Genomic DNA, 17516 nt, shown 5'->3' on the forward strand with positions numbered 1-17516 from the left:
GGGCTCGGGACGTAGGAACTCGGGGGACGTTTAGGAGCCGCTGGTGTCGCGTCTCTCGGTGGAAACGTTGCTTTTCCTCGATAAACTCCCAACGAATGATTGCACGCCGCAGAGCAAACATACATCCGCCCTCTATGTAATGAATACGGGTGTTTCCTCCCCGCGATACTCAGGATAGTATGGAAACGGGCTGCTATATTAATATTAAAGAACAATTTATTAGGACCTGCTGGCAGATACCACCCATTCAGCCCGTCTAGTCTGCCCGTTTCTCACTGTATTAGCCTCTACCACTTCTGCTGGGAGGCTGTTCCACTTATCTCACAGCCTCAGTAAGATAAAGCTCCCTTACGTTCCATGTGAAGCCTCTTACCCCTAGTTTAAGATGATGGTCTTTTGTTCTCTTCCTTTGAAATAAACTCCCCTCCTGTACCGTTAAATGCTCTGACCCGGCTATGATGTCATTTACCCAGATGTGACATTAAGTTAAGAAACCAAAATATTGGGTATGAAGCCCAGCCGAGCCTTTATTCTCTTCTTCCTTGTATACGGGCGAGGCGTCCCTGAACTAAACGCAGCGACGAGCTGCTGGTACCATCAGGTTTTATTGCATTTAAAGAGGGGTAATTCCCGGGGCTCTTTTCCTGGGGTGATGGCGGCTGCTTCCGTTACTCGGGGTAAAGTCCAGCGAGGAGACGGAGCGCAGGAAGATCTCCGGGTTAAAATATAAACACCGGGAACCACGTGAGATCCCCGCCGCGGAATAACAGCCCCCGGCTGTCCTGTAAATGCCCCGTTTCATGCGTTATATCGGGGCTCGCTTGCCGTGTGTAATAGCGTTGTTCGTCTTTTGTGTGTTTACAGATAGCCGCAAACTGCTGGGTGAGCAGCTGCCCTGCAACTACGGCTCCCTCCCGGCCCGCGAGTCCCAGCCGCGCATGGTGAGTGCATGGGGTTACGACTGCCCCGCCGGATGGCGTGGGGACTGTTGCGCTTCTTGTGCGTTAATCAGCAGCACGTAGACGATTATGCGTATTATTCTAAATAATCAGCATTTATTATATATTCCCGCTTGATCCGCCTGGAATGTCCTGGAATGGAGTATTTCCATCACCAAACCTCTCTCTCTCTCTAGATACCCCCTCTAGATACCCCCCACCATGTGTAACCCCCCCCCCCCATTGTGACCCCCGCAGGAGATAATCGGCTACCGGAAAGTAACATGGCAGACGGTCGCTTGTTACACGCTGTGCGTCCTGACCCTGGGCGTCCTGCTCGTCGTCTTCCACTGGCGCCCGCGGCTCTACATCCTGATGACCTGCCGAAGATGCCCTCTGGCTGAGGCTGACTGGGTGGCGATTAAGGTGGGTTACCCGGCGGGCGCTCGCCCTGTCTGCGTGCGTCGTGATGAAGGGATTTAGTATTTGCTGTATACGAGTGCAGCCCGCGGGTGCTTCGGCGTCTCCACTCACAGGTCATTTGCTGTGTTTGCAGGATGCGTTCAGACAAACGGCCATTGCCCGGGTACAGACCGAGGACGGCGTGGATGCCAGGTACGTCACCGAATGTAACCCCCCCGTCCCCGTCCCAGCCGAGTAGATTCCTGCCCAGCAAAACACAGGCTGGGGGGGAATAATTAGGGGCTTGAGTGGGAATTGTTTAGCTAAAACCCCATGGGCCACTTGGTGTAGACGATCCCTGGATGTTTCAGATGGTAAAACATCAACTCGGTCAGACAAACTGTGCTCAAGCCTTCAACGCCGAGAGCTCCATTCCATGAGTGCGCCGGGTACAAAAAATACAAGACGCGGTGTAATGAGTGAATTTACGCGGAAATGTTTATTTGGGGGAACTCTTAGCTTTCTGAGTCGTCCAGTTACCCCTTTAATTCTGTGTTTATTGCCCCCACAGCCTGGAGCGCGATGCCATCGGGCGCCTGGGCACGGCGGGTAATGGCAGTGTGGTGATCGGGGTCGCCGATGAGGACGACTTTAAGGACACGATCCAGTTACACAACAAGGAAGAGGTGAGGTTATCAGAGCCGGGGGGGAATAATACTCGGGGATCCCGCACCTTCATGAAACTGAAGACAAAAAAAACCTGCTACTACTCCAGGCTCTGTATTTTGTATCAATGTCTGGAAACATTTGTAATTATGTTTGTGATTGTTAGTGACAAAGTAATTTTTGGGTGGGAATCGGCTCGTTCCTCTGTGTACCCGGAGACTCTCGCACCGTCGTGACTCTGCTGCTCTCCCTCCGCAGACTGCCACGCTCCGATACTTTGTGTTTGAAGGAACGCGCTACATCTGGAGTCACGCTTCACACGGATTCATCCAGGTCTGGTAAGGGAACCTCTGGCCTGGAATAAGGCGACGGCGTGAGCCACGGGGCATATCATCAATCGATACTGACTCAAAGGATTGGGATTAGAAAACTGTAGCCTCCTCGAGGAAGGTGATTGGTAACAGGCGCTGAACATTGGGGCATTATAGCGGTCTCTGAGTCAGTGCCATACCCCGAGGACATGTCCGTTCTGTGTTCGGGACACAGCTTAGGATTTGGGGTGTGGGTTCCGGGCTCGCGTGCCGGGTTATTAATCGTTGTTTTCTTACAGTTCGTTATCTGATGGTCTGACTTGTGGGGATTTGCGGAGATCCCAATCCGGGCTGAGCCAGACGGATCACAGTATGAGGTGAGACAACGTTAATGGATCCCACATGAAGCCCCGACAGACTCAATCGGAATGCCGGTATTCTAGTCGCCGGTAATTTCCCAATGCTGCAATGTAACGTTCAGTCCGCTGCTAATGTTCATCTTTTTTCTGGGCAGAAAGCAAATTTATGGCCCCAACGAGATCAACGTTCCAGTGAAATCTTACGGGAGGCTGTTAATTGATGAGGTAGGTGTAGAAGTTGCTTGGCAGGCGGCTGGATGCACTACCCCCAGTGACCACTAGCGGGCTCTGCCGTCCTTCCGAGACCTTGCTGTCGGTGTTCTACTTCCTTTAATTATATGAGAGTTTTGCGCATGGCTAGTCGGACTCTGTTACCCGGTCACTGTGCATATCTGCACCTTAAGTAACAACACAATAACATCGGAGTGACATCATGTCAGTTGTACACAAAGCCACGTGTGATGTCACAAAATCCTCGTTTTTATGTAATGTTTTCCTTTGTAATTTTACCAGCGCACATAATTCAGTAATAACTGTATATTCTCCCGGTTTTCTGTGGCACTCGGCAGACTGCGCCCTAATCGTCCTCTCTCGTGCTCTCTCTCCAGGTGCTGAATCCCTTCTACATATTCCAGGTGTTCAGTGTCATCCTTTGGATGTGTGACTATTACTATTATTACGCCGGCTGTATCATCTTCATCGCCGTTGTGTCTATCGGGGTCTCTCTGTACGAGACCAGGAAGGTAAGTGGGTCTGGCCCAGGCATGGCCAGCCGGCAGACCCCATTCCCAGGCTTGATGGAATTGTAATTTCATTTGACTTTACATAAACTAAACTAGATAAACTATTGTATAAATTTGATTTATAACTGCTCCTGTCTGTCTGTCTCTCGCACCTTTTAGCAAAGCGTGACCCTGCGTAACATGGTTAAAGTGTCTGTGAGTCTGAAAGTGAGACGTGTAACTGGAGGTGAGCATGAGAAGCCCCCTTACTTACGGTGGCCTCGGTTTAAACAATTACTGCTTTATTTAAGGGAGCTCATTACCCACAGTCGGATACAGTAAGATAAACCTGCGTTCCCAGTAGATTTGGTGACTGGGGGTCCGTTTCTGCTGCACCTCCGTAAATTGATGTAATAGAGGGGATGCTGTAGTTACGCCGGTGGGTTGTTTTGCAGAGGAAGTTTTTGTGAGCTCGGAGGATCTGGTGCCCGGGGACTGTATCCTTCTGCCTCCCGAAGGCTTGTTGCTACCGTGTGACGCTGTCCTGCTGTCCGGGGAATGCATGGTCAACGAGAGTCTGCTGACAGGTGAGTGAGCGTGACGTTAATAGCCCCCGATATACTACCAGTTCAGGCCATTCTCCCCACCAGCTTAGCTCATGTTCCATGACGGCGTTTAGGTGAGAGTGTTCCTGAAATGAAGACTCCGTTACCTGACAGCCCCCTGTCAGCCAGCGCGGTGTATTCTCCGGAGGATCACAGGCGGCACACGCTTTTCTGCGGGACACAAGTCATCCAGGCCAAGAGCTACCTGGAGAGAGACGTGATGGCCGTGGTGACCAAAACAGGTGAGCTCTATGGCACGAGAGATGGTACTGCCGTTGTAAATAAATAATGAGCAATGAGAGTTTCGGAGAGCATGTCTTGTTCTTTGGGGTTTCTCTGATGAATTACTCCCGTGTAGGTTTCTGCACCCTCAAAGGGAATCTCGTCAGCTCCATCCTGCACCCCAAACCCATCAAGTTCAAGTTCTACAGGGACTCGTTCCTGTTTGTGCTGGTCCTGGCTGTTTTTGGTGAGGATTATTATTAAATGCTCTAATATTTTGCATGTTTTATGGCGTTAGAGGCAGGTTTAGGCTCTCTAAATGTTTTATCGATGCAAGATCCCTGTTGGACTCCATGCGGCCCTTTTCCTTATCTCCCAACGCCATTATGTAGCTAACAAATGTAAACTCTAAGTTTTTACCCAACATCTCTCCTTTTCAGCCATAATTGGGAACATTTACAGCATTGTGATTCTACTTCGGAACAAAGTGAGTGAATAAACCCCATTACCACCCCCTGCCAGTCCGCTTATTGCCCCCCCTTTATAACTTCTGCCCACTTCTTCTCTTTCTGCCCTCCCTAATAATGAATCCCTGCCTCGTAATTCTCCTCTCCTCACTCATCTGGCCCGTCTTCTTTCCTCCACTTAATTCCATTACCATCTCTCCCATTGTTTTTTACTCTCTCCTCCTTTTTCTGCCCCAGCATAATGTAAATTGCGCTGTCTCTGCAGGTTGGCTTGTCGAATTTGATCATTCGCACGCTCGATATTATCACCATTGTGGTGCCTCCAGCGCTGCCGGCTGCCATGACGGTGGGCACAATCTACGCTCAGAGTCGTCTCAAGAAAAAGGGGATCTTTTGCATAAGCCCTCCGCGTATCAACGTTTGCGGCAAGGTCAAGATGGTTTGCTTTGATAAGGTAGGTTAAGTAGATACGGCCAAGTCCATGATGGGTTAGACTCAGTCGGCGGGACACGTTGGCCGGCAGTGTCGCTGTGAACTAATAGATAATCGGAAATGTGTTTAGAGGTATTGTGCGGCTCAAACTCCACCAACACAACCAGGAGCTCACATCAGCGTAATAAAATCATTCGACTCCCAGAAAAGCAGTACATTCAAACGGAGCCCCAGAATGGTGACCACCAGAATGCTGCGGGCCCTCGTCGCTGTCTGTATCGACATTAATGTTACTGTCCGCTTGGGATCTTTTCCGTTCTACTGTTAGCTTTTTAACTGCCGGATCTGCTGGAGCTCCATGAATAAATTGTAATGTAAGAGCATCCTTGTCAGGAGGCTTACTGTCCTCTCCTGCTCCCAGACAGGCACCCTGACCGAAGAAGGCCTGGACGTCTGGGGGGTGGTCCCCCTGGAGAACACTCATTTCATGCCCATTACACACGAGCCCCGGTGTCTGCCCGACGGACCTTTGCTGTATTCGCTGGCCTCCTGCCACTCGGTCACTCTGCTGAAAGAAAGTCTCATTGGAGATCTCATGGACCTAAAGATGATGGATTCCACAGGTTGGGTGAGTAAGAGGTGAACAAGCGCCCGCTCCTCTGATGGGACCCTCTGCCCTGTGTCTCTGGTCTCAGTCCCTCCAGTGATCAAGGCAAATAACGTGAGGTTTTTTTTGGAGACTGAAAAAGTGTTGAAATAATCTCTTTAAACCCCAGAATCTAGGAACCGCCATAGAGGGATTGTCTGGAGCCAGGTTTCATTAGCTCGTTAAAGAATGTGTACCGCGTGGCAATCGTTGAGAACTTGGAAGAGATCATTTGTACCTAAATAATTCTCACTCTTATTACACGTCTAAGGGCGGAGGGGTTTTCAAACTTCCCTCAATGAATTATGTAGTTACTGATACATTTCTAGAACATGAACATGTATGTAACTGTAAGGTCAGAATTTATTTGGTTTCTGTGTATCAGACCCTGACAGATGGAGACACAGAAGAGGCAACTGGACTTTTTGGGACCAAAGTTTTATCGGTGATCAAACCCCCCATACTGGAAGAGCAGCCCTATGGACCGGTGAGTGTCTGTCCTACATAATATGTCCCATCTCGCCGCTGCTCAGTGAGTATTTACTAAAGGGGGATGACTCTCCAGTTTCGGTTGGTGTGAACTGCTTTTTTCTTTTTCTAGAAACACCATCTCTCGGTGGGCGTCTTACAGAGATTCCCGTTCTCCTCCGCCCTGCAGAGAATGAGCGTCATCTCCAAACTGCCGGGAGATGCCCCCTGTGATCTCTACATGAAGGGGGCGCCGGAGATGGTGGCCAGCCTGTGCAGGAATGAGACAGGTGAATAAGCTTCTCCAAAACGAGTCCGAGCGGACACTCGCGTGGCGTTCTGATGTACGGAGTCCAAATTCTTGGGTTCTGTTCTGTTTTTTTTAGTGCCTCTGGATTTCTCTGCCATGTTGCGCCAGTACACTCAGGACGGTTACCGCGTGCTGGCCTTTGCCTATAAAACCCTCAGCTCTGTCAAAAACTTTGAAGAGGCTCAGGCCATATCCCGGTGAGTAACTTAATAAAGGACACTTTTGCTTTTGGACCATTTCCTCCTTTTTTTTTTAGTACTGTTTTTGAAATATGAATATCAAACATCACGATCCTCAGTAGGAGGCTGAATTAGAGAGTACAGGGACGATGGTTAGAGATATATTTATGTATTTTTGGAGGATGTTCCCGTTATTCTTAGGACTATTCATGCTTGTTATGGGCTTTTGTAGCTTGAACATTTCTGTTTTTGCTCGCCTTTCCCGTAGAGAATCGGCAGAACGTGATCTCGTCTTTTTGGGATTTCTGGTCATGAAGAACGTTCTAAAACCAGAGACGTCGCCCGTCATCTATGAACTGCGAAAAGCCAACATCCGGACTGTCATGGTGACAGGTAACGGGGATTGGAGACCGCGGCCAGCGCTGGGAATAACGGGAAATGATGCTGGGACCGGCTGGGTGTTAATGGAGGAAACTCTTCTCGGTATCCTCCAGGAGATAACATGCTGACCGCTGTAAATGTCGCAAAGAGCTGCCACATGGTGGAGCCCACGGAGAAAGTGTTCTTTGTGACCGCGTCCCCTCCTTGCTACAATAACGCGGCCACCTTGAAATTCATCCCGGCTGACCCATCACCCGTAGAGGATTCGCGAGAGGTGACTGCTCTTTTCATTTCTCTGTCATTCACATCATGTTTGTCTTGTCATAAAAATCAAGCTTTGTGAAGTTTAAACATTATTTGCCGGAAGGATTCGCAGAGTAAACTTAAGACTGAGGTTCTTACCCCATCCTCTGGGAAATGCGTCGGGTAAAATCTTCACCAGGAGGTTGTTGGTAACAAGTCCAGCAGCTAATCCTCCGAAGGCTCTTCAGCACCGCTTTCCAACTTCATAAAATGTTTTTCTTTTCTGTTGTTTCTTGAAATTATTATTGTTGATGTTTTACCTGTTTCAGGGGTCATCTTGTCGTCCTTGTAAGAATCTCTCCTTCCTCTTTGTTGGTTTTCGCAGGGTCTGTACCAGCTTGGAGGAACCTTCCTCAGTAAAGACCCCTATTGCTTTGCGATGAACGGCAAATCCTTTGCTGCGTTGATGGATTATTTTCCAGATTTAGTCCCCCAAGTAAGGCTTGTTCTACTTCTGGTTCTATGTTTATTATTATTAATATTATTTTATCATTTTTATTTCAGTTCCTGTTATAGCGCCATGATATTCTGCATCACTGTACAATGGGACCTCTATTTTCATTCAATTAGATTGAAACTCTAACATTACAATATTTAGCTGAATTAATTGCCTTTATCCTTTATACCAACATCAGTAACGCATCGGTCTTCTTCCTCCCCTCTTCAGATCCTTGTCCGCGCCGCCATATTTGCCCGAATGTCTCCGGATCAAAAAACGCAGCTTGTGCACAGCTTCCAGGAGCTGAAGTAAGTGGTGTTTCTCGGGGCACGGAGTGCGGGTTCACCGGCAGCTTTGTGGCCCCGTTTCTTATTCTTTTCCTTTCTCACTTGTTTTAGGATGAATTTAGGTCTCTTTTAAGTCTGTTTAAAATAAGCCATTTAACATATCTCTTGTTCTGTCCGCTTACCATACACGCGCGTGAATATTATATTCACATTGGATAAATCTGTGCCGTTAATATCACGTCCATTTACATGTTGGTGTGATACCCAGGGAATGCATAGCCAGTAGACAGTGTTCTGCCGGCGCCCTGGCAGGGAGAAGACCCTATAACCACTTGAACAGGCTCTTCTTATAGGGAGAGACCCTCAGATTCACCCTGCAGGTGTTCTTTGTGCCCCTTGCCCCCGGGTTCGGACTGACTTCTCCTCCTTTTCCTGCAGTTACTGCGTCGCAATGTGTGGGGACGGAGCCAATGACTGCGGAGCCCTGAAAGCCGCCGACGCTGGGATCTCGCTGTCCGACGCCGAAGCGTCTGTCGCATCTCCTTTCACCTCCAAACTCAGTAACATCGAGTGTGTGCCCGCGGTTATCCGGTGAGTGCCCGCTGTCCTCCCGGATAACGCACCCATGTGGATGATACTATTTAGATTTAGACTGAAATTATTAGGAGAAATGTAAATATGTGAGTACATCCTAGTTTTTTATACATCTTCTAAAATTGGGAAAATATCTTCTATTTTAGAAAATATTAAATGCAGTCATTTCAAAGTTAAGCACAAGCTCAAATTACTTTTTTGTTGTTACCATAGTAACTATTTTTTGGGTGTTTCAGGGAAGGACGCTGTTCCCTGGAGACCTCTTTCGGGCTGTTCAAATACATGGCGCTGTATAGCCTCACCCAGTTTATCACCGTGCTGATCCTATACACGGTGAGTATAGAGAACGTACCCTGTGTCTGTGTTTCTGTATAGTGGCTGACATGTTTTTTACGTTGTGGTTTATGGCGGTGTATCTGGCTGCACGTGGAGTCACTATGACCAGTTACTACACATACATGTGTCTCGTGAGCAAGTTACCGGCGGCGGTAGCGATTTCCAGTTATTTGAAGTGCGTCACCCTCATGCTTCCCCCTCAGGTAAACACCAATCTCGGGGACTTCCAGTTCCTCTTCATAGACCTGGTGATCACTACGTCTGTGGCCGTCCTAATGGGGAAGACCGGTCCGGCCGAAGAACTGGGCATTAGAAGTCCTATGGGGACCCTGATTAGCATCCCGGTGCTGGGGAGTCTGATCCTGCAGTTCCTGCTCATCCTCATTATCCAGCTTCTGTCCGTTTTCTTTGTGCAGTCGCAGAGCTGGTAAGTCTCTCCTACATAATATGTTTCGTGTTGTCTCCAGCACGCTCTCTGATCTTGGGATGTCTCTGGATCCTCTCAATCACAGGTTTGTCTCAGTGAATTCCACCGATACGGCTCGCCTCCACCTGCCAAACTATGAGGACACCACGCTGTTCTGTGTGTCCGCCTTCCAGTATCTGGTCCTGGCTGTCGTCCTGTCCAAGGGTTACCCCTTCCGAAAACCTCTGTACACCAACGGTAAACTGCCAGGCTAATGTATCATTCCTTAGTGCATCCTATGGATTTGCACACCGGCAGGTGGTACGGTGCTCCCGAGCCCTGCGCGTGATTGGCACACCGGCAGGTAGTACAGTGCTCCCGAGCCCTGTGCGTGATTGGCACACCGGCAGGTAGTACGGTGCTCCCGAGCCCTGTGCGTGATTGGCACACCGGCAGGTAGTACGGTGCTCCCGAGCCCTGTGCGTGATTGGCACACCGGCAGGTAGTACGGTGCTCCCGAGCCCTGTGCGTGATTGGCACACCGGCAGGTAGTACGGTGCTCCCGAGCCCTGTGCGTGATTGGCACACCGGCAGGTAGTACGGTGCTCCCGAGCCCTGTGCGTGATTGGCACACCGGCAGGTAGTACGGTGCTCCCGAGCCCTGTGCGTGATTGGCACACCGGCACATAGTACGGTGCTCCCGAGCCCTGTGCGTGGCTGTCACCGGCACTTAGTACGGTGCTCCCGAGCCCTGTGCGTGATTGGCACACCGGCACGTAGTACGGTGCTCCCGACCCCTGTGCGTGATTGGCACACCGGCACATAGTACGGTGCTCCCGAGCCCTGTGCGTGGCTGTCACCGGCACGTAGTACGGTGCTCCCGAGCCCTGTGCGTGGCTGTCACCGGCACGTAGTACGGTGCTCCCGAGCCCTGTGCGTGATTGGCACACCGGCACGTAGTACGGTGCTCCCGACCCCTGTGCGTGATTGGCACACCGGCACATAGTACGGTGCTCCCGAGCCCTGTGCGTGGCTGTCACCGGCACGTAGTACGGTGCTCCCGAGCCCTGTGCGTGGCTGTCACCGGCACATAGTACTGTGTGATGGATCCCGCCTGTAGACTCATGGTTTCTGTGTCTTTATTCCAGTCCTCTTCCTGCTGCTGCTGATCTCGCTGCTTGGGCTGGTGCTCTGGATCACTATCTACCCCCTCGGTTTCATGAGGTATTTGCTGCAGCTAAAAGACATAAACGACTTTAACTTCAAGTTCGTGCTCATCGGACTGGCGGCTGTGAATTTTGTAGCTGCCTTCATAGCGGAGGTAGGTCTGTACCCGGCACGGGGCGCGTTCATCACACCTGGAGCAGGCCTCGGGTTAATGGCTAAGGGCTCACCATCCAGGGGCTTTGTTCCAATGTACACATTTTTTGCCGTTTTGGGTTTTTATGTGTGTGTAGCTGAAAGACACGCGCGCATGCAGGTGTTGAAACGTTCTCTCGGTGTTGAGGGTATCAGGTCAGGGGCTGCCTGTTCAGACATGTACCTCGCCTGCTTCAAATTACACCAAACATCTTAAACACTGTAATCGCTGGGAACCCGGACGGGTGTTGTCGTCCCCCGACCCCGCCGATAAATGCTCGGTCGCACGCACCGCCTGTGTTTTATATTACGTGTGCCACGTCCGTTTGGCCGCTCACTCTCGCCTACCGCTGTTTTCCAGACTGCCTTAGACCACGGATATCTTAACTGCCTGCGGCGTCTACGCAAGAAAAAAGAATCCAAGAAAGCCTATAAAAGACTCGAGGCGCATCTTCGCGGCCCGGGCTCGTGGCCCCCCGTGAATCAGACTCTGCACCCCGGCTCCGTGCAGCCCTTCCTGGTCAGGTAGCAGGAGCGCAGAGCCGCCGAATGCCACGTGAAGGGCCACAGGCCTGAAAAACTCTATGCAAGCGTTAGGTCAGATCTTTAACACGGACTTCCCTGTTCCATACGAGGAAATGACTACAGCCGGAGCTTTCCATTAAAGAGAATTTAATATATATAAATATAATATATTGTTTTATTTTTCTGGGATTTTAAATGAATTTACGGATCTGCTGTTTTCCCAAATACAACCTTTTTTAGTGAATTCTTTGAGCCGCCCCACACTCCGCTCGGTAAGAATCACTTGATCTCCAAGGAAACCTCCAAGAAATCCCGTCCTGACGCGGGCAGGGGGCACGTAAGCCACCGTTTTGCCCTGGTTTTGAGTGACCATTTTTTTTTCTCTACTTTTGTTTGATCCACAAAACTGGAAATAATGTGAATTTTACCATTTTTCCTCTGAATGGTTAGTGAAGCTCTTTGTTACGCAGCCCCTGGTCCCCAAACAGACAGAAAATGAATATGTTTTTTTGTCCAATATCATTACATGATGCATTTTTGGGCCAAATTCAGTTGTTTACATTGACTTGAAAAATGAATAGATTTTGATGTAATAAATCAATATATAACTTTTTTAATGTTTGTAATAAAGTTTTTTGTTTTGTTTTTTTGAACCTGACCATAGGCTATAAATATATGAATGAATCTCTACGGTGTCTGTGTGTTTTCCACTCTAAAGCAGAGCGCTCTGCAGCCAATGGGAGCTCAGCTGGGCTGACTCAATCTCTCATTGGCTGAAGGTAGCCGAAATGCCATCTCCCCCTGTTCTGCCAAGGGTATCAGCCGTCACCCCGGTGAGGTTCGAGTCGAGCCCTGAAATCGGTTTACAACAAAAAAGAGATTTATTTTCTCTTCATTGTGCTTAAAATTAATTTATTTGTATTTTTAACTCTAGATCCAAAGAGAATTTTTGGCACTGCCCCCTCGGCCCTGTGTATTGGTTTATCCCAGAATATTTGGGGTAACGTAAGTGTCACCAATACGGCCTTACTGCCCCCCCCCCCAAATAATCACCAACAGCTCTAACCGGCTCCGCATTACGGGTGTGATGTCACCATGGCGACCGATTGATGCTATTCCTTCTCTGTAACGTTGTTATCCAATATTCTGATATATCGGGTTATACGATATGTTTATTTCTCTATTTTGACTCTTTTTTTTTTTATGTGTAATAAATTATAATGGTATCTTTGGTTATCAAAGCTAATGATATAATTTGGTGATTTATTTGGATGCTGGAAAAATTATTTTTCTAGAGAGCTGTAAGAACTTTTCAGTAGAAAAGCCGATAATACGTCTAGAATGTAAAGGGATACGCCACGGCGACGGGACCCCTTCAGCAACGGAAAATTTAGGTACAAAAACATCCAAATTTGCAAAATGTTTTTGGTCTCAGAAACTGAAGATTAATATCGGTCGGTCTTCAGCGATCCGGAGGGAGCGAGTTCTGTTTTAAGGTACTTTTCGTGGATAAAGACACTTTGGGTAAGTGCAGGGTTGATATTTTGAGCATATTCGGTGTTTGCACCCATTTGCATCGATACATATTATTAATTTTTTTTTTAAATAATTTAAGATTGTACTGGTTTTGGGAAACAAAGCTTTTATAAATTGATAATTGCAAATGAGCGTTTTATGACCCAAAACGAAGTCAAGTCTGGCGACCCACAGGGTTTGGAGCCCAAGGAAATTATTTGTTTTATATAGCGCCATCATACTCCGTAGTGCTGTACAATGAAATGTTGTTCAGTCTTGGAGTAAAGGGGGCAGGTTCTCTGGGCAAAAGGGCAAAATCTTGGAGTGAATGGGGCAGATTGTCAGGGTGACAGGGTAAGTAGCAAGATTGTCGGTGTGAATGGGGCAGACTTTATTTTTTGTTATTTTGGTTACGGTCGGGCGTGCTGGAGCATTTCTGAAAAGTGATATTTCTCTTAACCTGCTGTATTTTGACAGTTCTGTGCGATTTGCATTAACCCTTTGTTTCTCGTGTAACTCCTTCTGTAACACACAGGCGGTCCGAGGCAGCGGCTGGGGCAGTTAGCGCAGCAGGACGCGGCATGTGCCCGACCGTTTTGCCGCCAGCGTTTTTCTCTAAGCTTTTCAAGAATTTGGAGCCGGGAGACTTCCACGAACACGATGATGTAAAGGTATAAATGGACTAAAATAAACTAAAGGTGCGCGAGAGGAAAGGGCGAGCCAGACTTTTCCCGTCGGCTGAGGATCATAAATTAAGAGGAACAGGCAGAGCTGTAGAAAAGTGCTGGGTTTTGGGTCTCGGAGTCCCCCCTTCCCTTCAAGTGACCTCATTTGGAGCCGTGACAAATCTTGGAGATTAAACATGCTTGGCCGGGGAGCGCTAAGGCACTGGACGCCTGACGTGGGCCATGTCTGCTAAGCTACGTTGTGGTTGTTGGGTTAAAGATTGTTGAGTTTACATGTTCGGGTTTTGCCAAACAGCCTTGGCCCGGAGGGACCCTCATGAGTCATGTGGAGGGGGGCTGAGATTAAGCTTGTTTTGTGCGAAATCCAGAAATGAAATGTCTGAAGTTAAATGAGCCAGGTCCCCCGCAGCGCAGAGAGCTATGAGGCTCAGCGGCGCAGGCTCTTCTGCCACCGCCAGCCGTTTAGTCTGCAGGGCACCTGGTTGTGGCTTCACTGCTGATTTTTACTAGTTTTTCTATAACGAGGCGTAAACCAACATGTGAATATTGGACGCTCGGGGGTGTCTGGGGGTCTCCCGCCAGCCTGATGCCACCAGGCCCTGTAGGCACCCTGGGTGGTGACCAGGCCGACTCCCCTGTTAAGCAGACGTGACCCCCTTTTTGTAGAGAGGCTCAGCGCAGACGCCTGCGGCGAGGGGCCTGTCTGAACAGATCTGCCGTCTCCAGATCAAATATTTTCCTGCAAAGCTCAGGAGTGATTTCATGTAACCCCCGTATCCCGGACCCTCACCTACAATCGTGTTTAACCATTTCCTGAGCAAACACTAAAGCTCTAGGAGCAGGGGGGGGCATGTTCATATCAAGAAAACTGTCCCAGGGAATGAGCCAAAAGGCCAGGAAATGCCCCAGAAAAGGGCTAATAAATCACAGCTCTGACAGTCCTTGTTGATAGAGAAGACCCTCTTCACACCTTGTCTCCTCATTCTGTTTTCCTGAACAGCTGACCTTCCACCTCCAGCTCTGTGAGGACTCCTTTATCTCCTGTTTGGTTTATTTAACCCCTCAATGCCCCATTTCCTCCTGACTCCTGTTTTTAGGCTCTACATGGAATGGAGTGCCTGTAACAATGTGTCCAGCGACCATTCCCTGCGTTTGCGGCTCTGGCTTTAGTAAAGAAGCTGCGTCAGAGGAGACTCTGGGGCTGACATATTGTGAAATGCGTTGGCGGCGCTCAGCGCCTGAAAATCCTACAGCTTCACCTCTCGATGAATTATCGTTTTGGCCAAAGGCTCATCTTGTTACCCCGTTCTAGGCCTCCCATGGAGGTCTGCCCAGGATTTTCACCCTGGACCCCTCTCCATGCAGCCGGGGGTCCGCAGGGAGCGGTGTTGATCATGTGATTGTTCCTTGAGCTTGGCGCAGCGCGGTTTATGCGAATTTGTGTAAATAACCTGTAAACGAGCAAATTGTGGGAAACGTATCATGTTTGCTGATCTTTTTGTCGTGAATGTGGGGGTAGATTTGAGGGTAAATGGAGTCTTTTCGCTTGTTGAACGGGGAATGAACGTGTTCTGGGATTTTGCTTTCGCTGGCGGCCGATGTGTCTGTAATTCTCCTTAAACAGAAAAAATGAAGGTCGTGGGGAATGTCGGGAATCTGGGAAAAGCGGAAATGGTTTACATTAATCTGAGGGTTCCTCTTTCACCATATGAAATGTTTGGGCGTCTGGCTTTTCAGTGAATTCAGTCTGATTTGGGGAATTTTGTACTTTGGGTTAAAAAAAATTGTAATTGCGTAAATAGTTGGCCGTAAAATCTAAACTGCCCATTTGGTATGGGGGGGCACATTGGGCCACAGACCGCTACCCACTGGTGTCTCTCCGCAGCCGTTGGAAATGGTGGGGAGCAATCTGGGGGGACTGGCATGTTTGGGGTGGTAAATTATAGGAAGGGGCATTTAATGATGAGAATAAAGGAAATGGGGGTTGATGAGAGAGACGTGCAGGTGTCTGGAGTGGGGAAAACAGCATACAGACCATTTCTAGAGAGACAATCCCCCCAGGTAAGGGTTAACACAGGCTCTGTATTGCACGGAGGGGGGTGCTGAGGACTCTTTAAGTGAGTGTAAATCCCCATGTCTTCCCGTTACAGCCTCCTCTTTGATCCTGTTTCTTTAGGACCCAGAAGAAGAGGCCAGATGATTAGAGGTAAAAGGCTGTCCCCCCAATGAGAGCCTCAGATGCAGAAAGAGAGGGCAAGTCCCAGCCAGACTCCAGGAGACCCCCGTGCTAGACTGAGATCTGCTAGACTGAGATCTGCCGGTGAGAACAGACTCCAGGAGACCCCGGGTGAGAATAGACTCCAGGAGACCCCGCGCCAGACTCAGCTCTGCCGGTGACACCGAGACCTGCCGGTGACACTGAGATCTGCCGGTGAGAACAGCCTCCAGAAGACCCTGTGAGTGGTAGGAGATGGGACCTCATTCCCCAGTCGTTGCACCTCCATGAGCCGGGAGGGGGGCACATTACATTACAGCCATAATGAGACACAGGTTGTTGCCGCAGCGGGACCCCTTAATTAAATACCATGCCTATCAAACGCTGGGGCTCACGGTGGGGTCTGACTTCAAAGGGGAAATGGACGGGTGCAGATTATTGGCACATTTGATCTAATTTGGCTTCAGGGCTCAGAAAATCTTTAGAGGCTTAGATCACGGTGAAAAAACTTACCTGCGGGTTTGCCCCAATGCCCCGATCGCAGCAGCCTGGGCTGGGGGGTCTTAGTGATGCCTCTTACTGTAAAATACCTTTAAACTCTGGTCCGTAGTAAAAATGTTTTACTCTGAATACATTGTATCTATCCTGGCCACCAAACCTCTCTAACCGAGAAGTCACATATAGATTGGTAACATTGAATTGTTTTATTTCACTTGCCAACAACTCTTTCTGCCAACCCTTCTGAGCCACAGCGCTACGGAATATGATGGCGCTATATAAGCCGATAAATAATAATTTATATAATAATTAAGAATAATGGGACCCCTTCGGTGCAAACCCACCCCCTGGCAGTGAAGATGTTAAACCTGTCTTGTAGGCGTGACTGACATCTAAGGGTTAATATTGTGAATAAACCGTCTTACTGGTTACTGCAATACATGTTTTTTTTTCTACGGTAATTTTTGTTTCTTTTATTTTAATAATTTTACTTTTATTTGATAAAAATATTTAAATAAAAGAAAAAAAAATGTTATGTTGCCAAAGTTCTAGGAATTCCTTTTTTTCCCATTTCTATTTAAATCTTTTAGCCAATTAATAAGAGATCAAATAATTAAATGTTTAATAATATTTTCGAGTAGAAATGTATTTATAATAAATCACCTAGATAATTTTTTCCCGCGGATGCCGCTGTGTTCCGGCAGTTTAATGTTAATGGTTGTTCTCGGCTACCCGTGCTATTTTGCCGGCGGCGGCGGCGGATGCCCGGTGCTCTGGCGCAGCGGTTGCCCGGTGCAGACGCGACGTTTGTTCCAGTTACGTTTGGTTTCTGGATCTCCAGAGCTTTGAGGGTCTGACCCTGTGCCCCCCCCCCCAGTTTAGTAGGTTGTAATTGGAGTGAATTTTTTTGTTCTGGTCATTGGCCAAAATAAAACTTGGTGTCTCGACTCCTTTGTTCCTTCCCCCTGCAGCTGGAAAGCTATAAAAGAAAGTTAGTGGGGGGAGGGGAGCGGTCCCTGGGGGGAGGCATGGGGGGAAGGCTGTCCAGTTTTGGGATGGGGTGGAGGAGAATATCCTGATGATTCCCAGATGTTTCCATACTCTACGAGTCTTTGGAGGCTCTTTCTCCGCCAGCCCCGACTTACAGCGGAACAAAGAGATTCTTTGACTTTGTGGGCAAGCGGTTCTGGCGGCCGACGGGGGGGCTGATTGGTGTCACAGCCGCCGCGTGCCAATCGCCCCAAT

General features: G+C 48.8%; 1 protein-coding gene across 1 annotated transcript in view; it reads left to right on the forward strand.

Annotated features, from left to right (window-relative positions):
• Positions 1–652: 652 nt before the first annotated feature.
• The window catches only part of LOC149275695 (polyamine-transporting ATPase 13A2-like), a gene marked incomplete at its 3' end in the record, with an annotated part of 18876 nt that continues 2012 nt past the window's right edge, over positions 653–17516 (forward strand). The window contains exons 1-30 of the mRNA XM_089504464.1: positions 653–677; positions 865–941; positions 1197–1364; positions 1495–1553; positions 1912–2026; positions 2265–2344; positions 2617–2694; positions 2832–2901; positions 3285–3419; positions 3579–3645; positions 3854–3985; positions 4078–4245; positions 4362–4472; positions 4666–4712; positions 4958–5146; positions 5546–5752; positions 6156–6257; positions 6372–6528; positions 6625–6745; positions 6996–7120; positions 7222–7364; positions 7737–7847; positions 8079–8158; positions 8576–8728; positions 8968–9064; positions 9271–9494; positions 9580–9731; positions 10622–10794; positions 11194–11357; positions 13408–13543. Coding sequence (XP_089360590.1) covers positions 653–677; positions 865–941; positions 1197–1364; positions 1495–1553; positions 1912–2026; positions 2265–2344; positions 2617–2694; positions 2832–2901; positions 3285–3419; positions 3579–3645; positions 3854–3985; positions 4078–4245; positions 4362–4472; positions 4666–4712; positions 4958–5146; positions 5546–5752; positions 6156–6257; positions 6372–6528; positions 6625–6745; positions 6996–7120; positions 7222–7364; positions 7737–7847; positions 8079–8158; positions 8576–8728; positions 8968–9064; positions 9271–9494; positions 9580–9731; positions 10622–10794; positions 11194–11357; positions 13408–13543 — 3666 coding nt within the window. The remainder of the gene's footprint in view (positions 678–864; positions 942–1196; positions 1365–1494; positions 1554–1911; positions 2027–2264; positions 2345–2616; positions 2695–2831; positions 2902–3284; positions 3420–3578; positions 3646–3853; positions 3986–4077; positions 4246–4361; positions 4473–4665; positions 4713–4957; positions 5147–5545; positions 5753–6155; positions 6258–6371; positions 6529–6624; positions 6746–6995; positions 7121–7221; positions 7365–7736; positions 7848–8078; positions 8159–8575; positions 8729–8967; positions 9065–9270; positions 9495–9579; positions 9732–10621; positions 10795–11193; positions 11358–13407; positions 13544–17516) is intronic.

This window comes from Sceloporus occidentalis, unplaced genomic scaffold (assembly GCF_023333645.1).
Source record: "Sceloporus occidentalis isolate IW3139 unplaced genomic scaffold, rSceOcc1.0.p SCAF_271, whole genome shotgun sequence".
Taxonomy (NCBI): Eukaryota; Metazoa; Chordata; class Lepidosauria; order Squamata; family Phrynosomatidae; genus Sceloporus; species Sceloporus occidentalis.